The sequence below is a fragment of the Syngnathus leptorhynchus genome, chromosome 14 (assembly GCF_054491065.1).
Source record: "Syngnathus leptorhynchus isolate UIUO chromosome 14, UIUO_Slep, whole genome shotgun sequence".
Classification (NCBI taxonomy): domain Eukaryota; kingdom Metazoa; phylum Chordata; class Actinopteri; order Syngnathiformes; family Syngnathidae; genus Syngnathus; species Syngnathus leptorhynchus.
In genome coordinates, this window is record NC_141208.1 from 7481584 (window position 1) to 7508149 (window position 26566).

At 39.8% G+C, this 26566-nt stretch overlaps 1 protein-coding gene across 9 annotated transcripts in view; it reads left to right on the forward strand.

The window, feature by feature from the left end:
* The window catches only part of rnf220a (ring finger protein 220a), a 172420-nt gene that overhangs the window by 138728 nt on the left and 7126 nt on the right, over window positions 1-26566 (forward strand). For 5 of the 9 annotated variants that reach the window (XM_085930215.1, XM_085930216.1, XM_085930221.1 and 2 more), the window contains 9 exons: window positions 13956-14085; window positions 16644-16695; window positions 17955-18050; window positions 19382-19424; window positions 20620-20744; window positions 21582-21711; window positions 25273-25465; window positions 25880-25935; window positions 26056-26170. In XM_085930215.1, coding sequence (XP_085786341.1) covers window positions 13956-14085; window positions 16644-16695; window positions 17955-18050; window positions 19382-19424; window positions 20620-20744; window positions 21582-21711; window positions 25273-25465; window positions 25880-25935; window positions 26056-26170 — 940 coding nt within the window. Of the gene's footprint in view, window positions 1-13955; window positions 14086-16643; window positions 16696-17954; window positions 18051-18998; window positions 19222-19381; window positions 19425-20619; window positions 20745-21581; window positions 21712-25272; window positions 25466-25879; window positions 25936-26055; window positions 26171-26566 lie in introns of those variants that run through there. The other 4 variants (XM_085930219.1, XM_085930218.1, XM_085930217.1 and 1 more) reach the window with 4 other exon arrangements.

Consider the following 26566-nt stretch of genomic DNA (forward strand, 5'->3'; position numbering starts at 1 on the left):
CTGTTTCCTTCCTTCAATGTTGTACTCTTTTGTAACACACTTCCTCTAACTTAACATTTCTTCAGGACAGGCACCTGCCGAGCCGTTGCAGAAGCGGAAAAAGGCGTGTGGTGTGTGTCTGTGGTTTCAGAAGGACTAACAGTCAAGCAGTGAATTCCCACTCAGGATAGCTAAAACTATTTTTGCAAATGACCAAAATGTCTCCTCACTATAATGCCTGTGGATGCTTTTGGTGAAGTAGTAGCAATGCTTCAATTTATCGTCCTTAGTGAACTTAACATGTTTTTTTTTTTGTTTTTTGTTTTTTTTTGCAAGTACAAACTCCGCCTAGGATTTGAACCCCCTAACCTCAGAATTGTTTGGCAAATATTCTAATCACCCATCCATCCCATCTATAATTTATTCACACATCTACACATTGCAGTTTACAAGTTAGGCCGTGCGTCTAAAATAATCCATAATAACATGAACTCATCTTTGACTGGATTTGTCACTTACCTAGCAAAGACTCTATCTGTCATTCTTTTCATCTGAGATTAAACAGCCTCAAGTGAGTGTGTGTGTTGTCAGAAGAGGGCGGACTCCATCAACCTCCGCACACAGCAGGTAATATTTGCCAATTTAATTGAACAAAAGTAGACATACAAAACTACATTTTGGGTTTAGAAGCTATGATCACAGCGAATATTGAATTTCTGCCTTCAAAAATACATTTTAACTCTAAAAGAAGCAGGATTGAATTAAATTCAAGGAGCTGACCGGGTGTCAGTGTTATCTATCCACTGTATATCTATGTCCCAGAGTCCCAAAGTGTCCAAATCCACAATGAGGCCTTTCTATCCTCTAATCTTGTTTGTCAGAGCTAAATGATCTGCCCCGGTGAGGTGTGTTAGCCACTAATGAATTTATTGCTTGATAAGAAGAGGTCCTGTGCAACTACAATTTACCACAGTCATAAAACATTGAAACAACGATGTCATTAACCTTTCCCAGCTTGTGCATCTGTGGCTATTTTTGATAAGACCAATGTTTTTGCGAGGTTATACGCATGTGCATGTGACCATGTGCATGTGTGCTTTATGGCATATAGTTATAATGCTGCAACAATCAATTAATCTTTAATCTTGTTCAGTCAGATTAGTGTGTTATTCAATAAACTCTAGACTGGCTGGAGACAATAAATACATATGTAGTCAATAAAACAGCAAAGCACCTTGGGAGAATGGGAAAATGGATGGAATGTGTTGGAGGTTACCAGAACACATGTTCCAATTTGACAACCTCATAAATGAAGCCTTAATTATGACTGACCAGCCATCCATCTGTCTGTTCAGTGTCGTATGGACCTGGAGGATATCCCGGTTGACTACACTCCGAATCGGTCGGCAATTATAACAGGGAAGATTTTGTGAACGGAGCCCATGTTGCATTCACGTAAATCAGGCAAATGTACAATTACATTATTGGTGACTTTATGGCCAACCACATGACCTTATTTGTGTTATACGCTGTACAAATATAATAATATATATAATGCAATAATTTGACTTCTTAATTGCTGTTATGCATGTTTGTAAGCTCAATGATGATTGATTCTATTTTGTACAATTACCTCAACTAAGTAACTGAACATGTGCTTTTAAAATCTAGCTGTAGTTGAACTGCGCCGGGGCGTTATTTTTCCTGTAGTTACTGCAAACAATTATGGCCATGCTCAAGTGTGGAAACACGGTTCTTATGTTCAAGGCAGAATCAAAAAAAGCACTGGTCCTGCCATAGTCAGCCGAAAATATATCATGACGCAATAAACGTACGCTTGTTTTCCAATACACACACTGTAAGATCTTCAATTCTTCTTCTGTCCCCTTTTCCCTCGTTGAATATCAAAGACACTTACAGCCTCTAATGGGTAATAGAGGGCTAATGCCTTAGCTGAGGAATAAAGATGGATGGATTGGGAGAAATGTAAGGACAGAGGAAAAAGAGTTATGAGGTGGTACCCTGGGGGTAAATTTCTCACGAGCGGTTTTCATATTACACACACATTGAAGGTTCTGTCTGGCAATGCCAAGACGGTAGCACGCTAGTTAAAAGTGAATATCTTTATGGGGGGGTGTGGGCCCTCATACATCAAGAAGCAGTTTGTTTAGCCAGCAGTGTGACAGGGTACAGTAACATGTGCACGGGCGGCCAGCAGTTACAGCCGTGATAAATGGGAGGTAGCAGAGGAAAGGTGTTTCAATGTGCATGAGGGGGAAAGACATCAAATCCTGTTTTTAGCTCTTGGATTAATAGCAATTTCAGTGTTTGATCAAAACTTTTTTTTTTTTGACTTGAAGAATATCTTTTTGATGCTCTAAATAACGCCCTGCCGGGCCCCTTCATTTTACAAAACATTATCGGTCACTGAATAATGTTTGAAATTTATTAGATATGCTGTGTAAGCAAGGAGAATTTTACTACAAATAATAATAATAATACATTTCTCCAAAATGTAAGTAACCTAATGTTCCTCTCTTTCTGTCTTTTATTCCCTCTGGTAATTAGTATACTTTTGCACATTAATTTTTTCACAAAAGCTTTCTAGTGCACACCTGATCTCATCGTACTCTCATCTCTCTCTTGCTCTCCCTTTCTCTCGCTCTTTCTCACTCTCACTCCTTCCACCCATCCTTGTCCCAGTCTCAGCCCAGCACTGGTCCAGTTGTGGATATGACTGTGCCAGGTTGCTCAAAAACAAAAAGGCATTGTGTGTGCATGTGACTGTGTGTCTATATTATGCGGCAAACAAAAGGTTCATTATCTGATCACAATGAAGTCAACTATTATTCAAGTGGACAGACTGAAAAACACACAGATGCTAAGAATGAAAGAGGATCAAGACCAAGAAGTCAGATTTGACATATAGATAGGTCGGAAAACAACGAGTTAGTATTGGTTACCATAGTATGGACCTATGTTGTAGAATAAACAGCAAAACAGAAAATCTGAGAATAGAAGCGTCATTTAAATTTGCATATGTAAATATAAACCCATTTTGTTGCAGTTGCATGCATATAGTGCAATTTGTTTGTATTAAATCTGCACTTGGATCTGGATGTGGACCAGTCTGCATATTTCTCCCCGGTACCTGTTGAGGTCTTTCTCTAACAGATCATGCCGCACATGTGATAAATGTTCCTTATCGCCACTGTCATTGTAATAGGCCGACAACAAGAGACAATAGGAGTGGAAAGGTGGAAAGAAGGATGAGAAGAGGCAGTTTGAAGGGATTGTGGTTGTTCGGGGAGACACGGCAACTAAAAAAAAAGATGAAGAGTGGCAGAAAAAGAGAAAAGAAGGTGACATGGAAACCTGGAATGGGATAGCTAGAGTTATCATCAGGTCTTGTAAGGGAAGAATACGCAGCAAGCTGCCAATCATCAAGGCTGAAAATTGCTCTGAGATTTGAGTCCCCAGACGGGGTGTGTGCATGTGCATCCAGACAGAGTATTCCAAGCCGCTGTCATCTATTTGCTATTACTTCGTTCGACCATCTCGGGCACCATTGGCACACCTTATGGGTTTTTTTTAGGCCCAAACTAAGCAACACAACGCATTTCATTCTGTTCTCTGTCACCAAAAGCCACACTCAAGAAAGAAGTGTGCTTGTCAGGGGCCTTAGCTATTAGGGAAGGACAAGACACCAAAAAAGAAAAGAGGGGAGGATACTAGAAAAGATGGGGAAAGAAAAATAGTGAGTAAACAGAAGGCGGGTTAATGTATGGGCTAAAGCCATTTCAGTCCGTTTAATTCTCTATTGATTTGAGCTGTAGGATTTGTCCTTCCAGGGTGTTTCTTGTGTGTTGTAGATAAAATACAGCATCACAAGAGTTTTTTCTGAAGTATGTGAGATGGATAGAATATGCATCTTTACCAAACATAGATGTTTGCATAAAAGTAGCGATTACTTGAGCATAAATGGAGCAATCACATGAGAGGTGAGAGAAAGTGACAATGTGTAAAAAATAGATTTTTCGTACATTGTTCTTTATTTTAACAATTTCAATCGCATTGGATTTTTTTTAAGTAACTGCTTGAAAAACCCAACTTTTTTTCAAATATGAACAAAATATTCTGCACTAGAAATCATATACATGTAACATAATTGTGGAATACTGAAATATTATTATAGCTCAGAGAACTAACATCAACAAAGTGTTGTGAAACATTGCCCTCTATTGGCCATTGAGTGAAGAGATATGGAGAGGAAGTGAATGAGCAGAGATTGCATGCTGATAAAGACCACAATGACAACCAATTGCTCATGTGATGCAATCACAACATATCTGATTCCCCCGTGAGTACACACACCAACCTTCCTATTCACACAATTTAGATGGACATGGAATAGCCTCAGGTGTGATAGACATCCTATATCTGCACAAGTGCATCTGTATGTATTCTGATATTTTTGCTCCTCATTGTGCTTCAAAGATATTTTATTGTTATAGTCAAGCTTAAATATTACAATTCCATCCGGCAATTATGTGTTTATTCCCTCTCTTTCTGTGTCCCGTCTGTTTTATTTCAAATGTCTATAAAATACAATTTCAGAATGTGCTCATAAACACAATGCTTGAGTCAAAGTCAGAATTCAAGGTGACCCAAAGAACCTTCTGTCTTGGGCATATGGATAGCACACAAACTACAAATGTGGGGGTTCAAAGCATCGCAATGTTCAGCAAGTTTGAACTTACTAATTTGAAGTCTTTGTTAGTTCTTGGCAATCTTCTATACTATAGAAATTTAGTAAGTTTATAAAAAAAGATGGTATGCTATTATTGTGCTGTTTTTCAATGTTGGCTAAATTTCCTTAACTGCAATGGAGAAAAGGGATACAAATGAGAACTACAATAGTACACATCCATCCAAATATTACCTTAAAAGATCTTGACGTTGGTATAAGGCAGACGTTTTAATACAGCTTTTGTCAGAGATTAAGTAGGTGAATCGAATGGATGTTGATTGTTTATCAAATAACTCAACTTTGGACTTTTTTGCAAAATTGATTGAAATACGAAACACTAAAACTGTGACTGTTATCACCCGCTAAATCATAGGTGTCAAACTGGAGGCCCGGGGCCAGGTATGGCCCGCCACATCATTTTATGTGGCCCGCAAAGACAATTTTTGCATCGACTTTGTGTCATTACTAAAATTACAAATTGTCATCACTTTAAAAAAAAAAAAGAAATAGAGATATTGCTGGCAAATTTTATTTCCATTATTTTTTTGAATATTTGAAGGTTTTACAAGTCTCGGATTTCAAAACTAGTTATTCATCAGTTTGTTTTGTAGCCTATATTGTATATAGAAGACATTGACAATCATAATGGGGAATTATGACTACGATGCGGCCCGTGACAAAAATGACACCCCCGCCCTAAACCATGCCAACGCACACTCCTGCAATGCAGGAAGTTTGATTGGTGTGTTTTATTTTGAGTGTAGCTCCACTTAGGAGAGTGGTGGTAATATAACGAGCATTGCACAGACAGACAGCTAGATAGATGGAAGACCAGACTGCTACCCTTGTATGAAGGATTATCCCCTATCCTCTGTTTGTGACAAGAGCTGATAAGGGCCTGAGAGGAGAGGCAGCAAGAGGCTGAGAGGGCTCATGCACTCGCACACATATTCACATATAATCCATGACAAGAGAGATATCAATCCATCATTTAGAGCCAGGGATTCAGCAAGAGGAAATAGGTTCTTCTCAGTCGCTGACAATCCTACACACACACACACACACACACACACACACACACACACACACACACACACACACACACACACACACACACACACACACACACACACACAATTGTATCTGCTGAGCAAAAGGCTCACCCGATTTCAGACTTGGGCTTTTTGAATGACATCAATTCCTTGTATTTATCTGATTTACATTTGGCTATTGTGGTGCACAGTTTTATATCGGTGCACATTTAGAGGTGCTATTTCCTACCAATACCCCCTCCGCCTCAAAAAAAAAAAAGAAAAAAAACATTGGTCGTAATGCCCTACCTTTCCTTCCTTGGCATTGTTGAAAGGAAATACAAGGTTTGCGTGCCATGATTGTCATGGCTAATTTTTGGTGCTGCTGATAGATTTTTAGATGAGTTTTTTGGGCTTCTTTTTATTGAATTCAGAAGGCTATGCAATTGCCTCCAAAATTTGCAAGTGAATATGCTGGCGAGTTGAAATGCAAGGAATGAATTGAGGTTGTCAAAACATCACAGCAAAAGAGCAATCCAATATATATGCATGTATCCGATGGACACTTGGTGTGTGCAATATCTTCTGGTGTTTTGTGACATCAGGGCCACATGTCTTTGGTCTTTATAGTCTCCTTTTTTTGGGCTTTTTTTTAAAAAAAAATAAAAAAGATTTTTACAAAAATATACCCCAATGCAAATTTGGAAGAGCACCTTTTTGTTTTTATGTTTAATATTTCCTTATTTTAATTCGATTTAATATCTTATTTATTTTACTGTATTTTTTAAATTAAAAATTCTAGTCAGCAGGAAGGCGCGTCGGGCCTTGCATCGCTAAGAGCCTGCAGGTTAGGTGGCAGGGCCATTTGGCGACGCCTCCGGTGCTAGACTTGATAGATGAGACAAACTGCAGGCTCTTTTCTCATGTAACTTTAAAATCATTAAGCGTTTTACACGGCCATGCAGATTTTTATGGCCACCTTCGGTATTCATGCCTTTCGATCAGCAAGATGATGTAACACAAGGAGGCCAGGGATATGTCATAACTTTCCGTAATGTGACACATAAGGACATTCAGACATACGGCATAGTGTAGTGTCATTTCAATGACATGCTCATGAAATTTTCCAAACACCTAATACACATCTACAACTCCTGGCAAAAAATTATGGAATTATTAGTCACTGAGGATGTTCATTCAGTTTTTTGAATTTGTTGGAAAAAAAAAAGCATATCACAGACGTAAACAAAAGCATTTTCAAATGGCAACTTCCTGCCTTTAAAAAATACAAAAAGAAATGAAGGGAAAATATGCTATTCCATATACCAAAAGCACCCAGAACGTAAATAAGACCTATAAGATCGATACGATATCCTGCAAATAGTCAGGATCTCAATTGAATTGAAAATCTTTGGTGGGCGTTGAAGAAAATGGTCCATGGCAAGCCTCCGACCTGCAAAACTAGAGCCAGACTGATGATGAGTACACTTTATCCCTCATTAAGTCCACACCTTAGACTGTGAGCGGTTATAAAAGCCGTAGGTGGTGCAACAAACTACTAGTGGTGTGTTGAAGTGTTCTTTTGTTGTTGTTGTTTTTTTTATGACTCCATAATAAGATCCGCAGAGACTGGTGACTCCATTTTTTTACCAGGGGTTGTAAGTAAAGGAAATGATTACATTTATTCAATCAAAAAGGATACTAAATCTGTATCTCAGCCACTTAACACATATATATTCACAATTTTCGATGCTCATCAGGATTTGCCTTAACCCATAGATCCTTTTAAATCATTCATACATTCAACTCAGCTATTATATAGCAGGTGACAATGAAGCTCAGGTATATGCAGACGCTAATCTGGCCCTGAGAGGACAGTGTGACATTGATTTAAGATTTTAATCTATTGCTCCTCTTTGTAAGACACGTATTTCAATAACAAACATGCACAATGCAGATCTTTACATACAGAAATTGCTGTATGATATAATATAATGCAATCTGGCGTATTGCTTAGCACGTCCGGCTCACAGTTCAGAGGGTTTGATTCCAGCTGCAGCGTTTCTGTGTGGAGTTTGCATGTTCTCCTGGGTTCCGCCAGTTTCTTGGGATATTCTAAAAAAAAAAAGCTTGGGAGATCGATTGACCGTTCCAAATTGTCCATAGGTGTGCCCTGTGATTGGCTGGCTGCATATCTTGGAATATAGTATAAGATTGTTCATGTGGATTTTTTGTTTTTCATAAGGACAAAGTGAAGGTAAAGAGTCTGTCAACGAGGTGGGTGCTGTAAAATATGATCGACATACTGTATCGTGGTCAATAACCACTCATGTTCATGCATGTGTAAACTGTGCACATGCCGTGATCCATCTATCTACCCATCCATCTGTCCCTCCTCCCATGCCCTCCTCCCTTTGTGTTAAGATTCAATTAACACCAAGCGGGCATCCACAACCCTCATTATAGCTAATTAGTTAAAACATCAGCCAATCTACCGTTAATTGGCTTTGGTAATTAATTCAGCTGCTAGACCATATGAAAGCAGCAGGGAGGGAGGGAGACAATAGGAGGAAGGAAGATACTGTAATGGAATCACAGGAGAATTAAGAAAAAAGAAATATATATATTTTTTTATATATATATAAAGATGAAATGTCGAGACAGGAGACGATGACATCTGTTCAAACAACACAAGCTGTGTCTGTTTTATACAGTGATTAAGGCTAAGTCTGGGCTCGTGCTTCCTACTTGCTGATCCTGCCGCTGCCAGACGGCATGTTCCCCGGTAGACCCTTTGACATGGAGATGAGATCTCGCACCCACACCTCTTCGTTAGGTGGCCCTCCTCTGAGGAAGGTGAAATGAAACAGAGGCTGTCAGGAGAGGAAATCCGAATACCATTCTGTCACTTTTTTTGGAAGAATATATTTTGTACACCAAACCTACTAGAATACTAGCAAAAGAAAATTAGACTTCTATATCTGAGTCGAATTCAGCGCGGGCAATCATAACCACTGCTACTTTGCTCAGCTCATGCATTATAATAATAATTATTTGAGAATTGTATCTTAAAGAGCATTGGTTTGATATTCGTCTACTCAGTGGGTCAGCGAGTGGTTCATGCTCCATTAATTTACTTCTGTCTCCTTTACTATTTCCTCACTATATTACAAATGAACACACACTCACGCACGCACACGCACACACTCACACGCATGTGACATAGTGATTGATTGAATAAACAGTTGTCAGTGGTTGGAGATAACCTCTCCAGCATCCCACTGCTGTGCCTTTCACACAGACACGCGCAGCAAGGTCCCTTGAGTAAAACCCGCATTACACACGTTGATGCACACAAAAACACACGTGTGCACCAAGATCATCAGATGGTCATTTATCTGCAGAGCCCAGGAAAACAAGGCAGGATTATTTATGATGTGCTAATTTATCTGCCTGAGTATTTCTGTGTTCTGCCTTAAAAAAGACACCTTTTCATTGGTGATCTTGAAAAATCTATGCATCTGATACAAGGCTTGTGTGAAAATATCTGTGTTTTTATTTGCGGATGACAGATTAAGAATTCTAATTTATTAATGCGGTCATGTGATCTTCACCAATGTATTCTAATTGTGGCATTAGAATGATATTCTACATAACTGCAAAGTGCAATAATGGAAATAAATGACTATGTCCAGTTAAAACTAATTATTATTTTAATAAAAATTATTATTTTTGGAAGTGCAAATGATCTCATTACACTTATACTGTCCATTGACTATATTTTATTTTTTTATTAAGTAAAACATGCATGGAGACAGAGCTTTCAACTCTCCAGACATTACACACACATACACACACAACACACCTGTCTCCTCTTGATCCCTATATCCAGCCATCTCCTGATCCCGCCTCCCCACCATGCCGACATTTCATTTGCTTTTCTAAAAGTGACAACCCCTGGGAGAAAGGCGAGGGCGGGCTAGTGAAAGAGCCCGGTGATGAGTTTTGAGCAGGGCGTGGAGGAGCGCTATTTAAAAGTCCCATGCATCACTGTCAGTGTGGGTGAACATGCAAGCACATTCACACAAGCGCTCACACACGCCTATGAGGCAAGACACTGGAAGCGTGCACGCACACATGGCGCTCTGGAACGTAACCTGGGTGGCAAACTGAAGTTGACCCCCGTTCCATTTCATCAAATGTCCTCTGAATGAGCCACATAGACCCATCTATTTAGCACATGAGCACACACATAGGCAACAATCAGCCCAGTGTCTTGCTCGCTTAAATCACAGCTCACTTTGAAAAAAAAACACATCATCTCTCTTGGAGACACCTTGCTAGACCCATTTGTGTTAATACTATCCCTGGTTTTGGACTCATATTTACCATTATGGAGATGATGGCTTTGGGGAACCCCCACCCACGCTCACCTCACCTTCCATTGTCGCTGCGAAAAGAGGAGAGAGTCAAAATGAAGGCTGACACATTGGCGGCATTTATTTGATTGCGGATGCGAGCTTGTGTCATTCTGGTGAGAGGGAAGAGGTGGGTGGGAGGGTCATTTGCGACAAGATGAGGCCTGGACCCCTTCAACTAAGTAAAGAGAAGGTGTGGAGAAAATGGTGTGGTAAAAGGAGAGAGAAAATGAAAAGAAAGAGGAACAAGGAAAGAAAGTAAAAGGATGTGATTGAGGGAAAACAGAAGTGGCCTTCTTTCCCTTTTCTGTGAATCAAATCAAATTCCTCTTATCGCACATTATTTGAAGAGGTTATCGGGCTCTGTAATGCAGTTACGCGCTGGGCTGCAGCTGAGAGATTTCCTTGTTTACCAATGTTGGCGGGTGTTATAGCTAACTGGCCTGGCAAGCAGTGGGAGGGAGGAGCAGAGATGTGGGAGGCAGGAAAAAGAGGGCTAAGCAGGCGTAAACACTTGATGCATGTCAGAAAACTCATTTATTCAAACAACAAAGAGGTCGAATTGCAACTGGGTGTTTGGAGAAGACAGTTGTTCAAGGGCAGAAAAATAGCTTCAACATGTTTGTAATTCCAGTTGGGAAAAGTGCGTGTGGGTTTTTGCATTTTGTTAGTGTGCCACAGTATGCGGAGAGCTCTAAATACCGTATATGTGCCAACTCATAAAATCTAGCCCTCTGTTTTTCCCCCTCGCTCTTATTGTTGTACTTAAATCCATTTTACATGCCCGGCCCTCATTAACTAATTGTTTTTGTAATTTACAACACAATCCAATCTGTGATAGAAGATATAAAAGATAAATAGAGAAAATAAATAAATAAAAACTCAAGGTGGATGTAGCTCTTTATTATGCATGAATTAATAGAAATTAAATGGCATTTCCTGCATGAACATGTGTAGTTGCAGCTAGTACTAGAATTTAACTTGGGAAGCGATTTCTTGAGACACTGCCATGATAGGTGAGATAAAAGTGAAGGGATGACACGCAATGCAGGTCATTAAATGGGATTCGGAGCCGTGTTGTGAGTACATGGTGTGCCTCTTAGCCCACTGAGCCATGAGGGCACCCCAAATGGTTTTTTATCTTTGCTTCCATTGAGAGTGAGTATTGAGCTGACAATCCCCGTCCTCTCTGGAGGTGGCCTTTTGCCTCAGCCCATTGTTGTCTGTGACTGGGAGCCGTGCGCTATCTTGCATCTATTGATTCCCACTTCATCTGGACCAAAGCGACATAGGGATGGACGACTGATGGGAAGACAGAGAGGAAGAGAGAAAATTGCCAAAATCAAAGATGAAGCTTGTTGAAATGTATTGGTGCATAAGGATGTATAGGGTAAAAGGGAACATTACACAGAAAGGTGGAACGACAATACAGGTAGTATGGAAAGGTCATGGGGGGGGGGGGGCTGAGGAGGAACACTAAAGTGATGATGAAGGACAAAGATAGAAAAACAGAGAGCCATTTTACTTAGCTCATCATTCTTCCATATGATGCATCTCCCCCTCCTCACCATCTGGATTTTTTGATTGCTCATTAGGCTCAAAGAGCAGGCAGCGTTTTGTGTTATTAAAGAAAAGAATCTTAAAGGTTTTCCATTTTCAATCAGACTTGGTGACTCTAAAGTTGATGACATTTTTACTGGCTCAAATGGTAAAAATGGGAATGTGTGTGTGTTTTAATAGTCTTATTTGAGTGGAATGACTCATTTCATTCATCAGAGTTTCTGACGGAATATGTTTCATGGCTCTAACTCAATTATACATTATTTATAACTGACTCATGAAGATGTAAGAAACTTAAATAGACTATGTCTGTGTTATAAGTTCACATCATTACATATTAATTTAACTGACTAATGATGTTACCTGACGACACGACATAATGTGCACACTAGTATTGGAGTGTATTTATTCAATGACATTCTGTTCTACAAACTAAAAGAAAATCGGAGAAGTTCTTGGACCATATGACAGAGATAAAACCCAGAGAAGAGATGAACGAGTAGCAAAATATGTGAAAAAGATTAGAGGTTAGATTAAGAGAGTTGGAACAAAAGGATGAAATTGGAAAAATGTGAACTGGAGGGAGTGAAAGAAATACAGAGGTTTGAGATGGGGTGCTGGAGGGACAATTGAAAGAAAATAAAGATGAGACAATCCATCTTTGTACATTAGGAAGAATCTGGCCTACTCTCAATCACAGCTGTCAGTGACACGTGCACCTCCTCACCCCTTCTCCTCCATCCATCCATGCATTCATCCATCCCTTCTTTGCAGTACCATTTGGCGTCCTGAGGAATCTCAACCCTAAAAAGTCTTGTCAGGCCTATTTCCCTGTTATTGTCCCACTCTTCCTCTCCTTCCATTCTCATCACTTCTCATTCTCCTCCCTTTCTCAACTTCATTTCTCGCTCTGTCCAGCCACATGGTGATGTCATGTTCTCCCCAAGATTGAACGGACCCAGTTTTTTTGACTTTGGGGTGCATATGTGTGTGTGTGTGTGTGTGTGTGTGTGTGTGTGTGCAAGTTCTGTTCTGTTCCGACATCAATCATCTTTAAGCCACTGACAAGACTGGTGTGCGACATCAACAACACACCCCATACCTCAACACATACCCTCTCCACCCATCTTTGCCTCCTCCCCTGGATTTATCTGTCCATTGCCTCCTGCAATCATTCACATCCCTCAGGGAATATTTGACAGAGAAAGTAAAAAGTAAAATAGCGAGCAACATAAGCATACCGCAACAAGAAACATAAACGTTTTAAAAATACATTTTGCCATTAAAAGAGTTCACATCTGTTTACTGATGCTGTGTGCATGTTTTAAACAGAATAAAAGAATTAGTATTCTAATTGAAGTCAATGACTGTGCATTAGTTTGGATGAAATTAGGAGAAGACAGTGAGCGTTTTGGTGTGTGCTGAAAAATAGTAAGAGAAATATAGTTTAGATTATGTGACAATAAAAATGAGATGAATTCAACACACGTGAACAAACACTGCAAATGATGTGCAGAATACAATTATCTATATCTATTTTTTTTTTCTTGGTGTTCAAATGAGACAATCGTCTTATTTCGTCATCGTTTAGTTGCCACGATAGCAAGATATTTTAACAGGATATCCTGGCTGAGATAGAGCCCATTGTTCTTGGTTTAAAAATAAATGAACTGATTGGCTAAATATAACCCATCTGAAAGTGTTATCTGATTTAAGAACCTATTATTTCACTTTTCTACCACAAGTTTTTCTCCCTGCACCCTGCTGATCAAGAGCAATGAAATACGGGTAAGCTAGTGTTGGCAGAGTCTATACACCATTATCTCATCCAAAGTGGACACTTTCATTAATCCCTTTTACACTGCCTTGACCTAAGCTCAAGGGTTCTATTTTCATTGACGGCGCACAAGAAAATGCTCGTGTCTCCTATTTTTCGTACAGGTGCAAGTTTGCCAATTTTGGCAGACCGCTCCACACCGTGCTGTGTTTTGGCATAACAAAGTTGTGTCCTTGGAAATACGACTAGTAGAGTGACGATTTGGTGGCTGAAAGTCGGTCTAAATTTATGCGTTTGATTGTAGCCAGATTTGACTTCAAAAATCATAAAAAGCCATCCTAAAGGATACATATTGGAGTTATTTAGGTCCCTGGCTCTTTTTTACCTAAACTACATCAATAGAACTTGTTTTAACTCACATTTTCTTTTGTTGTTTCCAGGTAAGAAGAAAATGTCACTGTATGACAGCCAGGCTCCAATCTGCCCCATCTGTCAAGTGCTGCTCAGGCCCGGCGAGCTACAAGAACACATGGAAACAGAGATTGAAAGGCTAGCCAACATGTGCCTTAGGTAGGAGATGAACCCTCAGTGTGTTTCGCAATCATACGCACAACTATCCAAAAGCTCAGAGTAACGTCCATTCTAAAAATGGGCTAGCATTGTTATTTTCTGATCTTTCAAAAAGTATTCTGTTTCTTGCACTTACAATTTGGTAACTACGATCCTTGGGAAATTATTACAATAATGACTGAAAAACATTTTAGATTATGAATTTGAAGTGGACTGGAAAACATGACAGAAAAAAACCTTCCTGTATGAGTGTGTGACGTTTTCCACCAAAATTTGCCAGATTTTACATTACTCGCCCAGTCTCTGGCTCTCTGCATGGTTGCAGCCCACATTAAAAGTGACAAGGGGAATTTGGTCCAATTTGTCGTAAATTCTCCCGTAATGAAGACCTGAGCTCGCTGAATGAAATAGTTGTGAATATTGAAACTAAGGTGTGCATATATGTGTGTGTTGGTGGGGGGGATGAAAGAATGAAATAAAAAAAAAAAAAGAAATCTTACCGTGATTATCTATGTATGTCACACGTGTTAGATTACACACCGTCTCCTGTGACAGAGGTATTTTGCTTCTTCATGGTCTACAGCTTTTCATCTATGGACACGAATATCACACACAGTTGAGCAAATGGAAATCTTTCATGCCCTATACACCTCAGGTGACTCATGAGGGCAAAGTAATCTACATATCTCGCCACCTTCCCATCCCCAGTCCTCGTCATTTTCCTCTTTTTTTTTCATGATCAATTCACTTTTACTTGCACCTCTTTAGATGACTCAGAAAGGTAAAACCATTCAGGAGCAACAGTTTTGACTACCGTATTTTCCGGGCTATAAGGCGCACGTAAAACCCCCAAATTTTCTCAAAAGCCGACAGTGCGCCTTATAGTCCGGTGCGCCTTATATATGGACCAAATTTCTAAATTTAAACTGGCCCGAAGCATTGTGTCATGAAATCAATCATAAACTGAAATAAAAAAGATAAAATGGAGAATGATTTGATTTGGATTAAAAATCTGACACATTAATGGTGCACCTTATAGTCCGGTGCGCCTTATATAAGGACAAAGTTTTAAAATGGGCCATTCATTGAAGGTGCGCCTTATAGTCGGTAATTTGTCTATGACAGACCAATTGTTCCTTGTGGCTTATCTTAACCCATACATTGTCAGTTATTGCAACCTAATATTCCTCTCTGCATTATAACGCATTGATTTCTTTAGCGATTTTGATTTTGGATTGAGTTGTTGGTACAAACATCAGACACGCAGTTATGATACAAGCCACGTGTGTCATTTCATAAATATCTATGCTGGTGGGTCACTGTGAGGCGTTCTGAGAGGAGTGGACGCTATATGTTCTCCATTAAATCCGGAATCCTTTAGTTCAGGGTCATTAAGTGGAGGTTCCACTGTACTTCTTTTCCCCACCAACTACCATGTCCTCAGGACTCCTCACCTGTTACCTTTCACATGTACCCCACATCTCATTATCCCTGCATTTTCTCTGAGCTTTCATTCTTCTCTCCCTTATCCTGCTGTCAATCTGTGTTTTTGTTTGTTTCACTTTGTTGTGCTGCTCATTTCCACATTCGTCTCCTTACTTTAACATGGCAATCTGTCAGAATATCCCAGCCTCATAACCCTGGGCTATCAAAAATTCATAGAACTGGGCAAACTCATGCGTGCAGCTGCATGAGCGGATGTGCCGACAACTAGGCCTTCGGTTTCTTTCTTTCGCTCTCTTTTTCTGTCATCTTTCATCTTTCCCTCTGCTTAGTCTCTTTTTACATTGCCTGGTTTTCTCCCATATTCGTTGTCCTTGCATTTCATCTAGACCACCTTTCTTTCACCCACATTTTCCCTATACTTTTATCTCTCTCTCACTCCCCCTTCTGTCATTGTGGCAATTTTCGCCTATCCTAGTAGGCATTCAACCACTGTCCCCTCTTCATCCTTTACTCTCCCTCCCCTCCAACTCTTGTCACTGTTTGACGCTGTCAACAAGCAGGTAGAGGTGGCTGTTATAGTTGACGCCTCTGCAGAGGTTCCTGGTAATGAATAAAATAGAGAAAGAGGGAGAAGCGAGGTGGCAGAAACACAGCCAGGAAAAAAAGTGGAGAGAGGAGTGTCGGCTGATTTCCCAACATTACACGGCAGCTTGACTATGTCACCCGTGTTTATTCTCTTTGTTGGTGGAGGTGAAGCTGTCACACACACGATATACACACGCAACACACACATGCAATGCACACCAAAAATGCATATCCAAATAGCATTCCAAGTGGTGGTGAAAGTAGAACAGTCTGGATGAATACATAAAGTGTTTTTTATATATATATATATATATATATATATATATATATATATATATATATATATATATATATATATATATATATATATATATATATATATATATATATATATTGCACACTGATTGTGTATTATTTAAAAAAGTACATTGGTTTTACAGATAAAGTCAAGCAGAAATAACAGTGGAGATTCATTAATTTAACGGTCTCACTGGATATAAATAACTGTTGTCTTCTTTTTCCAACAGCAGTAAAATCCCTTCGCCAAAGGATGGAGCAGTCACTCCAGGAACTCCTAAGGTGAGATCAATGCACTTTTTTTTTTTTTTTTTAAACAAAACAAGTGAGACATTTCGCCACAGGGAAAAAGACAGAAGTGAAGACTGCCATCAATTGTCAAAAGGAGTTTAGGAGGTAAATGCTGGAAGTGAAATACACAGTAATCCAGTTCTGATAAGAAGTGATCTGAATAAATGGTTGTTGTTGATTGACATTATGTATATGATATATTTCTAGTCACATCCACTGATAAAAAGTGTGTTGAGCTTACTCAACTTTATTTCTAGTGATTGCACAAAATACAGTAATATCTGGATCCAGTTACGCTAGACCACATCTACTTGTAAAAAAAATAATCCAGATGATTCTTTTTTGTGCCACCACATGACAAAATAAAATTAATGAATATATATCAACATATTATTGAAACATCCTCCTTATGAAGAATATTGTTAAATGTCATTCGCACAAAATACAACTCCAGCATATTTTCCAAGCTCCCAAGGTAAATTATTCCTGACCTTTTTAAACCTGACTAAGTAATTAATCCAATTTATTACAGCTAGCAGCACTGAACTGTGGTTATTTCTGATATAATTATTAAATTAATGCTTTTGAGTACTTAAGCCTCTGCGTCATGTGATTAATAGAAGATGACTGTAAATAGAAATATTTCATTGACAGGCACATACGAAACAGAAGCACACCCACTGCTAAAAATGAAGATTGTTGTTACCTCCTTGAGGAATTCACTGGATTATTTTTGTCACAATGGTTCATGTGGATATCAGTTTGTGCGTGTGTGCATGCGTGCGAAAGGCAGATTTATGATTGTCCAGCGTTATTCCCCACCTTTTTGGATATTTAACCCTCCTCCCCCGGTTATACCGTCCTCTTCTCTCATCAATCTCTCCTCCTTCCTTGACTCCCTTTAACATCCCATAAACATTAAATCTCATCAGTGGAAGTCATTTTATAGACAGAGGCAGGCAGGTTACAGTCATTATCACGCATTGCTCCCATGCATTTGAGACATTCCTGAAATTCTGCAAGGGCATCAATTTACTTTCTATTCAAAAAGTATTGTATGATAACTTTGCTCTGTACTGTGTGGACTTGATGTGCTATTGATCACACAGACACACGTGCATGTGAAGTGCAATTTCTTTCTTTAAAAAAAAAAAGCAACATAAAATATTGTTGCATTGTTGTGTATGCTGACGATCCAGTAAAATCATCGGAGTGAACAATTTTAATTTTTTTTTTCTCTCCCTGTCTAGTCAATGCTGTTATCAGTGCACATCAAGCGTGAGGGAGAGTCTCCCGTGGTCTCGCCATTGTCGTCTGACGACGCCCACCACTCGGACAGATATCAGGTCACATACACGAAAACAAATACACACACAATGTATATAGGGCTGTGGCCTTTTGGGCTGCACCTAATGAATATTTGAATAATAATTGATTCATCTGTTGATTAGTTGATGATTATTCAATCCATTTTTAAAAAGTTTGAATTTCCTTTGTGATTTTTATTTCATCAAAGTTTGTTCCGTTTGTTTTACAGGCCATGATCTATCTTTAGGTTAAGTGGGTTTCCCCTGCCTACACCATAAAATAAGATCTATTAAGTCCCCACAGACGTTACAGCCATACGTTCTAAAAGACACAGCTCATAAAGGCCTTATAGCTATAAAGTAGATTTTCTCATTAAGTGAAACTGCTGAAATCACCTTATATTATACAAATGATTAAGTCAATGGACACTCTGAAAATGAAGCATAATGGCAAGAGTTTGCCAACACCTTTCTATCTAGTTGTCAGTCTACCTCAATACTCCCTTCTCCCTCCCTGGAGAAAAAAAAAAAAACCAGACCAATTCACACCAATCAATGAGTGTTTGATTATGATATAATTGTAGTAGTAGGAGTGGGCGTCTACCTAAAGTAAGGGTTGTGGTAGAGCAAAACTGTATATCTTCCTCCCACCTTCTAAAATACACATATAACATTTCTCAACAAATGTGTATTTTTGGATAAATGAAGACTTCATTTTCTATAGTTGTAATATGTACCCGACCTCTTGCCACCTTGGATGGGCTCAAGCTTACCAACCAGGCAATGAAGGATGAACTGAAGGCTTTGTTAAATTAGTATATTGTATATTTTTATTTGTCTTTATTAAAATTAGTTACAGTATTTGAAAAGTAGTTGTTAAAGGCATCAAAATAGCATTTTGGGCCACTGGATTGTTGCTCACGAATTACAGGCTCTGCTTCCCTCTAGTGGCCATAATACGCAGCAACCGCTTCCGTTTGCGGATGTCACGTGATCACAACAACCCAACATGGCTTCTGTGTGTCGCTTTCACTGTGCTAAACGAGCGGCAGTTTCAATCCTTTACCATCCGTTGTAAAATATAAATGCGGCATAATGTTTGCCTTAGTGTGCGGAATTCGGAAACACACTTATCCGGCTTTCCGCAATCCATTTTAATGCTTGTGCGTGGAGCGCGATTGGAATGGAAGAGGTGGAAGGCAACCGAGAAGTAGGTTTCACATCTTCTCGATCTTAAATTTAGCGCTCAAGCGCTTGGAATCCAAAGTCATCTCGGTCTTTAGAGTCACATTTCTATTTTGTTATTTCAATCGATTGTTTCCTGCTTCTTTAATGTTTTATTTTCTTTGCATTATTTCTTCTGCTTGCAGACATTTTTACGAGTTCGTGCAAACAGACAAACACGGCTGAATGGTACGTACAATTTAAGGTCACATCTTTTGATTTGACACCTAACGTGGATTTACATTTCATTTTGATTCAATGCCCAATTTGTTTTTTTCTCCAAATTTACAATTCAAGTGACACATCAACATGAGAAATATTGCATAGCAGTAGGTACAGAAATGAACAATATATATATTTTATTTATATTATTACATTATATTATTTGTGCATCACTATTTGATGAATTCTGACTTCCGGATAGATGGAGTATATTATATTCAAACTGTCAGTTTACACTTTTCTTTTTTAAATCCACATTTTGGCAGAGGCCTGATTCCAGTCATATATCGGATTCATTTGCAGTGTAAATCCAGCCTGAGATTATGTTTGTTGGTTTTTATTCCAGAATGTCTCATGTAAGTACACTTCCTTTGCAAACAAGCATCAAGAAAAATCAGAAAGCGAATCCCAGTTTTCCGCGCAAATGTCATGCTTTGATGTTTATTTTGTTTTTCTATATTATATGACATCATCATCACAAACTGTCAAAAAATGTCTATTATATATTGTGTTGACTGGCATCATAGTCACTGTCCAACAAAAAAGTAAATACATAATCACATAGAGAGGTTCGCACAATAATAAAACACATGGACATTCATTTTAACGGTATTGGCTTTAATAGTTTGTACTTTTCGGAAGAAATCCTTTTTTAAAGCACATGACAGTCGCCCTAAAATTTAAGCATCACCTTCCATTACGTCTCTGCCTTCATGTGCAACCAGGAATCATTCTCATGTTTAGCCTAATAGCTAGGAGGCAGGACAGAGAGCCTTGCTGAATGTAATTAGCAGCCTTTTCCCTTCTCTATTTAACAACGCTCTCCTTTATTAGCATCACTTTTTTCCCCCCTTACCACTTTCACTTTTCCTTCCCCTACAGCCTTTCACCCCCTCCCAGACTCGGATTGCCCTCGCCGTCGTTTCTGCGGTCGTTTCTTTTCCTCAAGCTCGCTAAAAATTAATGTCCCTGTGTGCCATTTCTATTTAAGCGTAAAACGTCTTTGGGCGCAATGACAGCTGTTCTGCTCTGTTAAATTTCTAATTAAGTGTTTGTGAAAGAGATGAGGGAAGGGGTAGACAAAATTGTCCTGTCTGGTTGTTGTCTTGTTTTGTCAAACAGAAACAAATTTCAATTTTCTGTTTCTTTTTGTGCTTTCCAGCCCGTATAGGAAAGATGAAGAGGAGGAAGCCTGAGGATGGGGGCCAGGTATGTCCGCTGTGCAGTGCCCCATTGGCTGGGAGCGAGGAGGAGATGAGTAGGCATGTGGAACAATGCCTCATCCAGGTAGTAAAATTTAGGCCCACCTAGCTTACAGTCGGACAGCCTGCCCACCTTCTTAACTTCCTTTCAAAGCTGTCCACTCACTTCTCTTCATTAGCCTCAACCAAGTAGCGCCTTGTGGTTTCTGTAGTCATCAAACTATCCTAAGTCCAAATGGTGAGCTTGCTTACACATCATGTTGGGACAAGTCCACTCGATTGAAATGAATTGGACATGCCTTTCTCTCTTCCTGTGCTGTATCCCTGATGATGTACTGTATTTTCCGGACTATAAGGCGCACCAGACTACAATGAATGGCCCATTTTAAAACGTTGTCCTTATATAAGGCGCACTGGACTATAAGGTGCATCATTAATGCATCATGTCAGATTTTTAATCAAAATCAAATCATTTTCCATTTTATCTTTTTTACTTCAACTTCAGATGCAACAAAATACTTTATAATCACAAAATGATGATCCATAGTCTTTTTGATTCATGATTCATAGTCTTCAGCGGGCCACTTATGCTTGATTTCATGACACAATGCTTAGGGTCAGTTTAAATTTAGGAATTTGGTCCATATATAAGGCGCAACGGACTACAAGGCGCACTGTCGGCTTCTGAGAAAAGTTTTGGTTTTTTGATGCGCCTTATAGTTCGGAATATACGGTATGTGCATCTTAGCCAATGGCATGCTGCTCTTGTGGTCACCATTCCGTATCTCACTTTTCAATAATTGATTTAGTTGTAGACAGACTAACACCAAACGATGCACCTCAACACCGTACTATGTTGCAATTTAATTTGGAGTGTGACAATATCGTATGACATTAATAACATGCGCCCGTGTTGTGTCAGCGTGAGGGTGTGCTAGGCGATGACGACTCCGTGGATATGGACGGCGACAGCGGGCGTGGTTTCGAAGAGTACGAGTGGGCGGGACAGAAGAGGATCAGAGCTACTGCACTTCTGGAGGGAGGCTTCAGAGGTACGGCCCTTCATTTCTGTCAAGCGTCGACCATCTCGTCAAGTCGGCTTCCACATTAATCATAATAATTTGGGCAAGAAATAACGAGAGGCTGTCGGTGGTTCTCGGGTTGGTATTCAGTTTTTTTGAAATATGTATTGATAGGAGGGAGGCAGCAACCTCCATTTTTGTGGACAACACTTATGACCTGCTTATTGAAAAATGTGAGAAAAAAAACTGCAGAGATTAGGAACCTTGTTTAAGATCTTACATGTTATTTCTCCTGCTGGTTGTCCTTTTTTTTTTATCTTGTCCACATTTATTCTTTGCACACTCACATACCACATCACCTGTTTCTTACCCGTGGGAAGCAGACATGACAGATCAAGGTGGGATCTCGGTTAAACCACACTAAAGAGCGCAAGGGTTGGGGGGGGAGGTGGCTCCCACAGCCAGCCATCCATCCATTTCCTTCATGCTTCCTCCGACTCTCTTGAGTGTTGGTAAACAAGCAGACACTGGACCCTTCTGCCGCACTCTTAATAGGGCATCTTGTGATGTGGCACGGATAACTGATGTGGCCTGGGGAGAAGGACTTGAAAAGCATGGACACGTACACACGTGCGGGGGGGAGGGGGAGCTCAGAAGTTTGATTTTTGTCATGAAAGCTAAGGGATAATTCCAAGAGAGCGCAAAATCCATAACCCTCTCGAGGACAAACGTGTGTCCCGATGGATGGAGATGCTGGCTGGAGTGTCCTCAGATGGCAAGATGAAGAGAGGTCCAATTGCTTTGACCAGCCCCTTTTCAATGTGTGAGGAATAAAGACATAGGAAACACTATCGTCAAAGAAAAAAAAAAAGGCAGACGGGAGGAAATCGAACAAGATTCAATTCTGTGAAGTTGACGACTTCACAGAATTTGTGCCTCGCGGGGGTTTAGCCAGATTAAAAAGACCTATTTTTATTACTATCTTTATAAGAAGACGCACCATGGGCAGGGGTGCGCTTCATTTTGGTGTGCTCCTTCTTTCCCAGACCAATTGACTTTCATGGATGATCTTAGACTTACAGCACATCTGGGCAAAGTAAGACCCACGGGCCACATCCAGCCTGCCCACTGTTTCTCACCTTTGACCTTTGCAGGCTTTATGAAGTCAAAATAAAACGTGAAGTACGGGCTGGAGATAATCTGCACTTTTTTTTCCCCACATTTAGTACATCTACGAGGAGCAATTATTCTGCAATCATGGAGTCGGTCGGCATTTAAGTGTCCTTTTGAGGTTTAAAAAAAAAAAAAAAAAAAAAATCAATCCGAGATGGGACTGACTCATTAAAGAGAAACTTGGGCGGGGCCACCCACCAATTGAACAACTACATTCAGCAAAAATAGGGAAAGTACATATGAAGTGTTTCTCCATTGCTTCCGGATGCACAAAATTTTGTAGCACCTAGAAAAGCTAATAATATTAAACTAGAGGTTCTGTTGTTCAGTAGTTAATCCAAAAGATGGTTAATGCTATTGAGGTCAGGAACCTCAAATTCTTCCACACAGAAACAAGCTTGCTTTTTCACATTTTTAAGCCATCAACCGACAAATATCATTCAAGTGTGGCACAAAGAGAGAGAATGAGACAGACAAATCCTTAAATTTGATATCAGCCCGTCCCGAGAGACAGTAAAGAAGGGGATTATTTCCGATTGACAGGGCCAAGAGGGGTTCAGAATGTGGAGAAATCTCTTCTTTGTAAATTGACTTCAAAGATGACCGTCTTATATCTTTGTGCCTTGACTCATCTCTTGCGCCTCCTTCTGACCCGTAAAGGGCAGGAAGATAGTGTGATGACCTTTGACACCCCATCTCAGACTGTCTAAAGTAGGGGGTCCTGATAATTTCTATGGTAACGGGATGTTGCACGTGAGATAGATTGGCCTGATTCCTTCATCCTAGCGATTCATATCAGCTCCTCAGATCCTGGTTTGGAATCATTTGACTGTTTTGTTTCAGGCGATATTCTATGATGAGACAAACTGCCGTGTTAAGTACTTTATTGACTCCTAGAAATTGTTTATTGAGCGGCGCTGGAGGACAATTAAGAACAAATACGTATTTGATTTTGTATTTGATTTGAAGAGAATGAAGATGACGGGTCGTGATGAAGGATTAGACTAATCAAAGAACAATGCAAAAGCAGAAAGAAGAGATGGTCATTCAAAAAAAGAAGGTAAGATCAGTTGTTGCGAGGAACTGAGGAAGAAAGGTGGGAGATAAAAAAAAAAGAGGTCAAGGGTGAGTGGTGACAGTGCATAATGTGAGTGAAAGGCAGTTAGAGAGAGGCTGACCTTAACCTGCTAGATTAGATTGGCCTGCCAAGACTGCTTAGAGGGACGGATAGGAGCATTGGAAAGACTTATCACACACACATGAAGAGCAAAAAAAGGCCACACCGCTGCCTGCTGTGTTTGTATTAAATTAGCATATACGCATTGAAATATGTTATGGAAGAAGAAGAGATGATGCTGATAACCTTTCACACTGTCATGAGAGTTGTTTCAGAATTATTATTATCCCGTCGTCAATTTGCTCCATGCATCTTAGCCATAAGATTTTTTTTTTTTAAGTCACGTAACAGAAGACATTGATCACATTCATCTTACGTTTCGTCCATGCTTTGGCATTTTGTGTTGATTTAAAGAAGCTTTACTCTGCTTCGTTTGTTCCTATTAAAAGAAGCATCAGAGGTTGAAATCCTTTCAAAAATTCAGAAGACAAGCCCCAGTAGGTTGTTTGAAAAATACACAATGTTGCAATGAGACTTGTACACTGGGAGTGCAAGTTAAATAAGATGGCTGTCAACACTGTCAAGTCTGTCCATGGTCTTAGCCACGTCTCTTTCTCGCACTAGTCCAACTGAGCGCTTGTAGAAATTGCGACAGGTTTAAATAAGATGGTTGTCTAGCCTGTCACGGGTTGCATCTCCAGTCCACATAACACACGCAGCTTCAAGTGTGGAAATTGACACTCTGAGTGTCATTCACACTCGGAAACCCAAGTACACACTCACACCCCCCTACCTTGGCCCGAAAGGAGGCAGACACACACTATGAAGGAGTCATGGAGACAGGTAGTGACAGAGGCAGAGACTGAAACAAACACTTGGAAGAATTCGCTGAGGGATGGTCACACACACACACAGACATCAGGCTTTGCGACTAAGTGGAGCTGAAGTCACCTGTGAGGATTTGTCTGGTCGTTTATCACTGGGTTTATAGATGTGTCGCGCTCACACACACACACACTTACGTAAACACAATACGTCCTCTTGCCAGGATTGATTGTTGAGGTCTCAGCCGTCGTCAGGTCACCAACAGTAAAGCTAACAGTTGTCTTAGTCTCCATAGTCTTCTGTGACCACCATTTTGTCCTGTTCTAAAGTATTGATTTCCCTTCAGGACAAGTGAGACAAAGTTTTCCATCATTCTAGGAAATGAGCATCGATTGACAACTTTTTTTGGGGAAAATACTTAATCTTACTCATCGCTCCATTTGATGTATTTTTTTTTTTTTTTTATCCCCTCAAAGCCAGCGGTTTTGCGACATGCAGTATCAAAGAGAGTGGTGCAGACAGCGACGCAGACCTTGACGTAGATGGAGACGACACGTTGGAGTACGGCAAAGCGCAGTACACCGAGGCTGACATCATCCCGTGTTCGGGAGCTGGAGAGGACCAAGGAGAAGCCAGAGAGCGAGAGGCATTACGGGGAGCTGTGCTCAAGTATGAATCCAACAACGAACACAAAAATAATGAACAACGTAGACTTTTACTGTATAGTGTGCAGTAAACTTAAAAAAAAATTGAACTGTTATTTCTGATGCTACAAATTTTGAAATAGCTTATCGATAACTCAACAAACATGTGGAAAGGCCTTTTCCAGTAGCTAGACTTGAATTTGATTCTGTTTAAAAAGGAGTTTACATAAAACAACTTTGTGTTTTTTCCTTTTTATTTCAACTAGATAATTAATGGTTGTTTTAGCTGCTTAAATTATTATTAATTATTATTATTTATTATTAAATTATTATTATAAATTATTTGGCTTATTTGGAAAAAATGCATGTTTTTATTATTTTTTTTATTATTAATTTTTTACCTTTTCTGTTAATAAACAAGCGTTTTTGTCTGTTGCAGCGGAGGCATGCCCTCAAACAGAATAACGCCCGAGTTCTCCAAATGGGCAAGTGATGGTAAGAAGGCAAAATGTGAAATTGCACAAATATTACATACATGAGCAACAACGTTTTGATATTGGTCTAATTGTTAATTTAAAAAAGCAATATCATACATGGCTTGGTATGTGTTAACAGAGATGCCATCAACGAGCAATGGTGAGAGCTGCAAAATGGAGCCAAGCACTCCATCGTCATCCACTCCTTCCGTCGCCTGCGTCCCACGCACCTGTAAAAACAGCGAGATTGAGAAGTACGTACAAATTTACAAACTTTTGTTTGGAATTGTTTGTAAACTCATCACGTGTGAGGCCTGTCATAGTTTGGAAGTCGGCCCAATATTTTAAAAATTTGCCGTGTGAACCAAGCTTTAATCTCAGTATCAGTTTAAAGGAGTTAAAGTAGGATCTGACTTATTGCATTGGAACAAGCATTCAGATGGCTTGCTCCAACCATTCCCCGGCTCACTAGTTTGCCCTCCATCCCTAAATGAAAATGAGATTTGTCTCCTTTGGTTACACTGATGTGTGTGTGTGTGTGGCTTTTCACAGTGCAGCTTTCGTGAGCTCCCCCCCCCCCCCCCCCCCGTTTCCATCTCTCTTGTCTTTCTGATCCCAGATGGGTAATGATCTGGTTGCCTCCCGCGGGC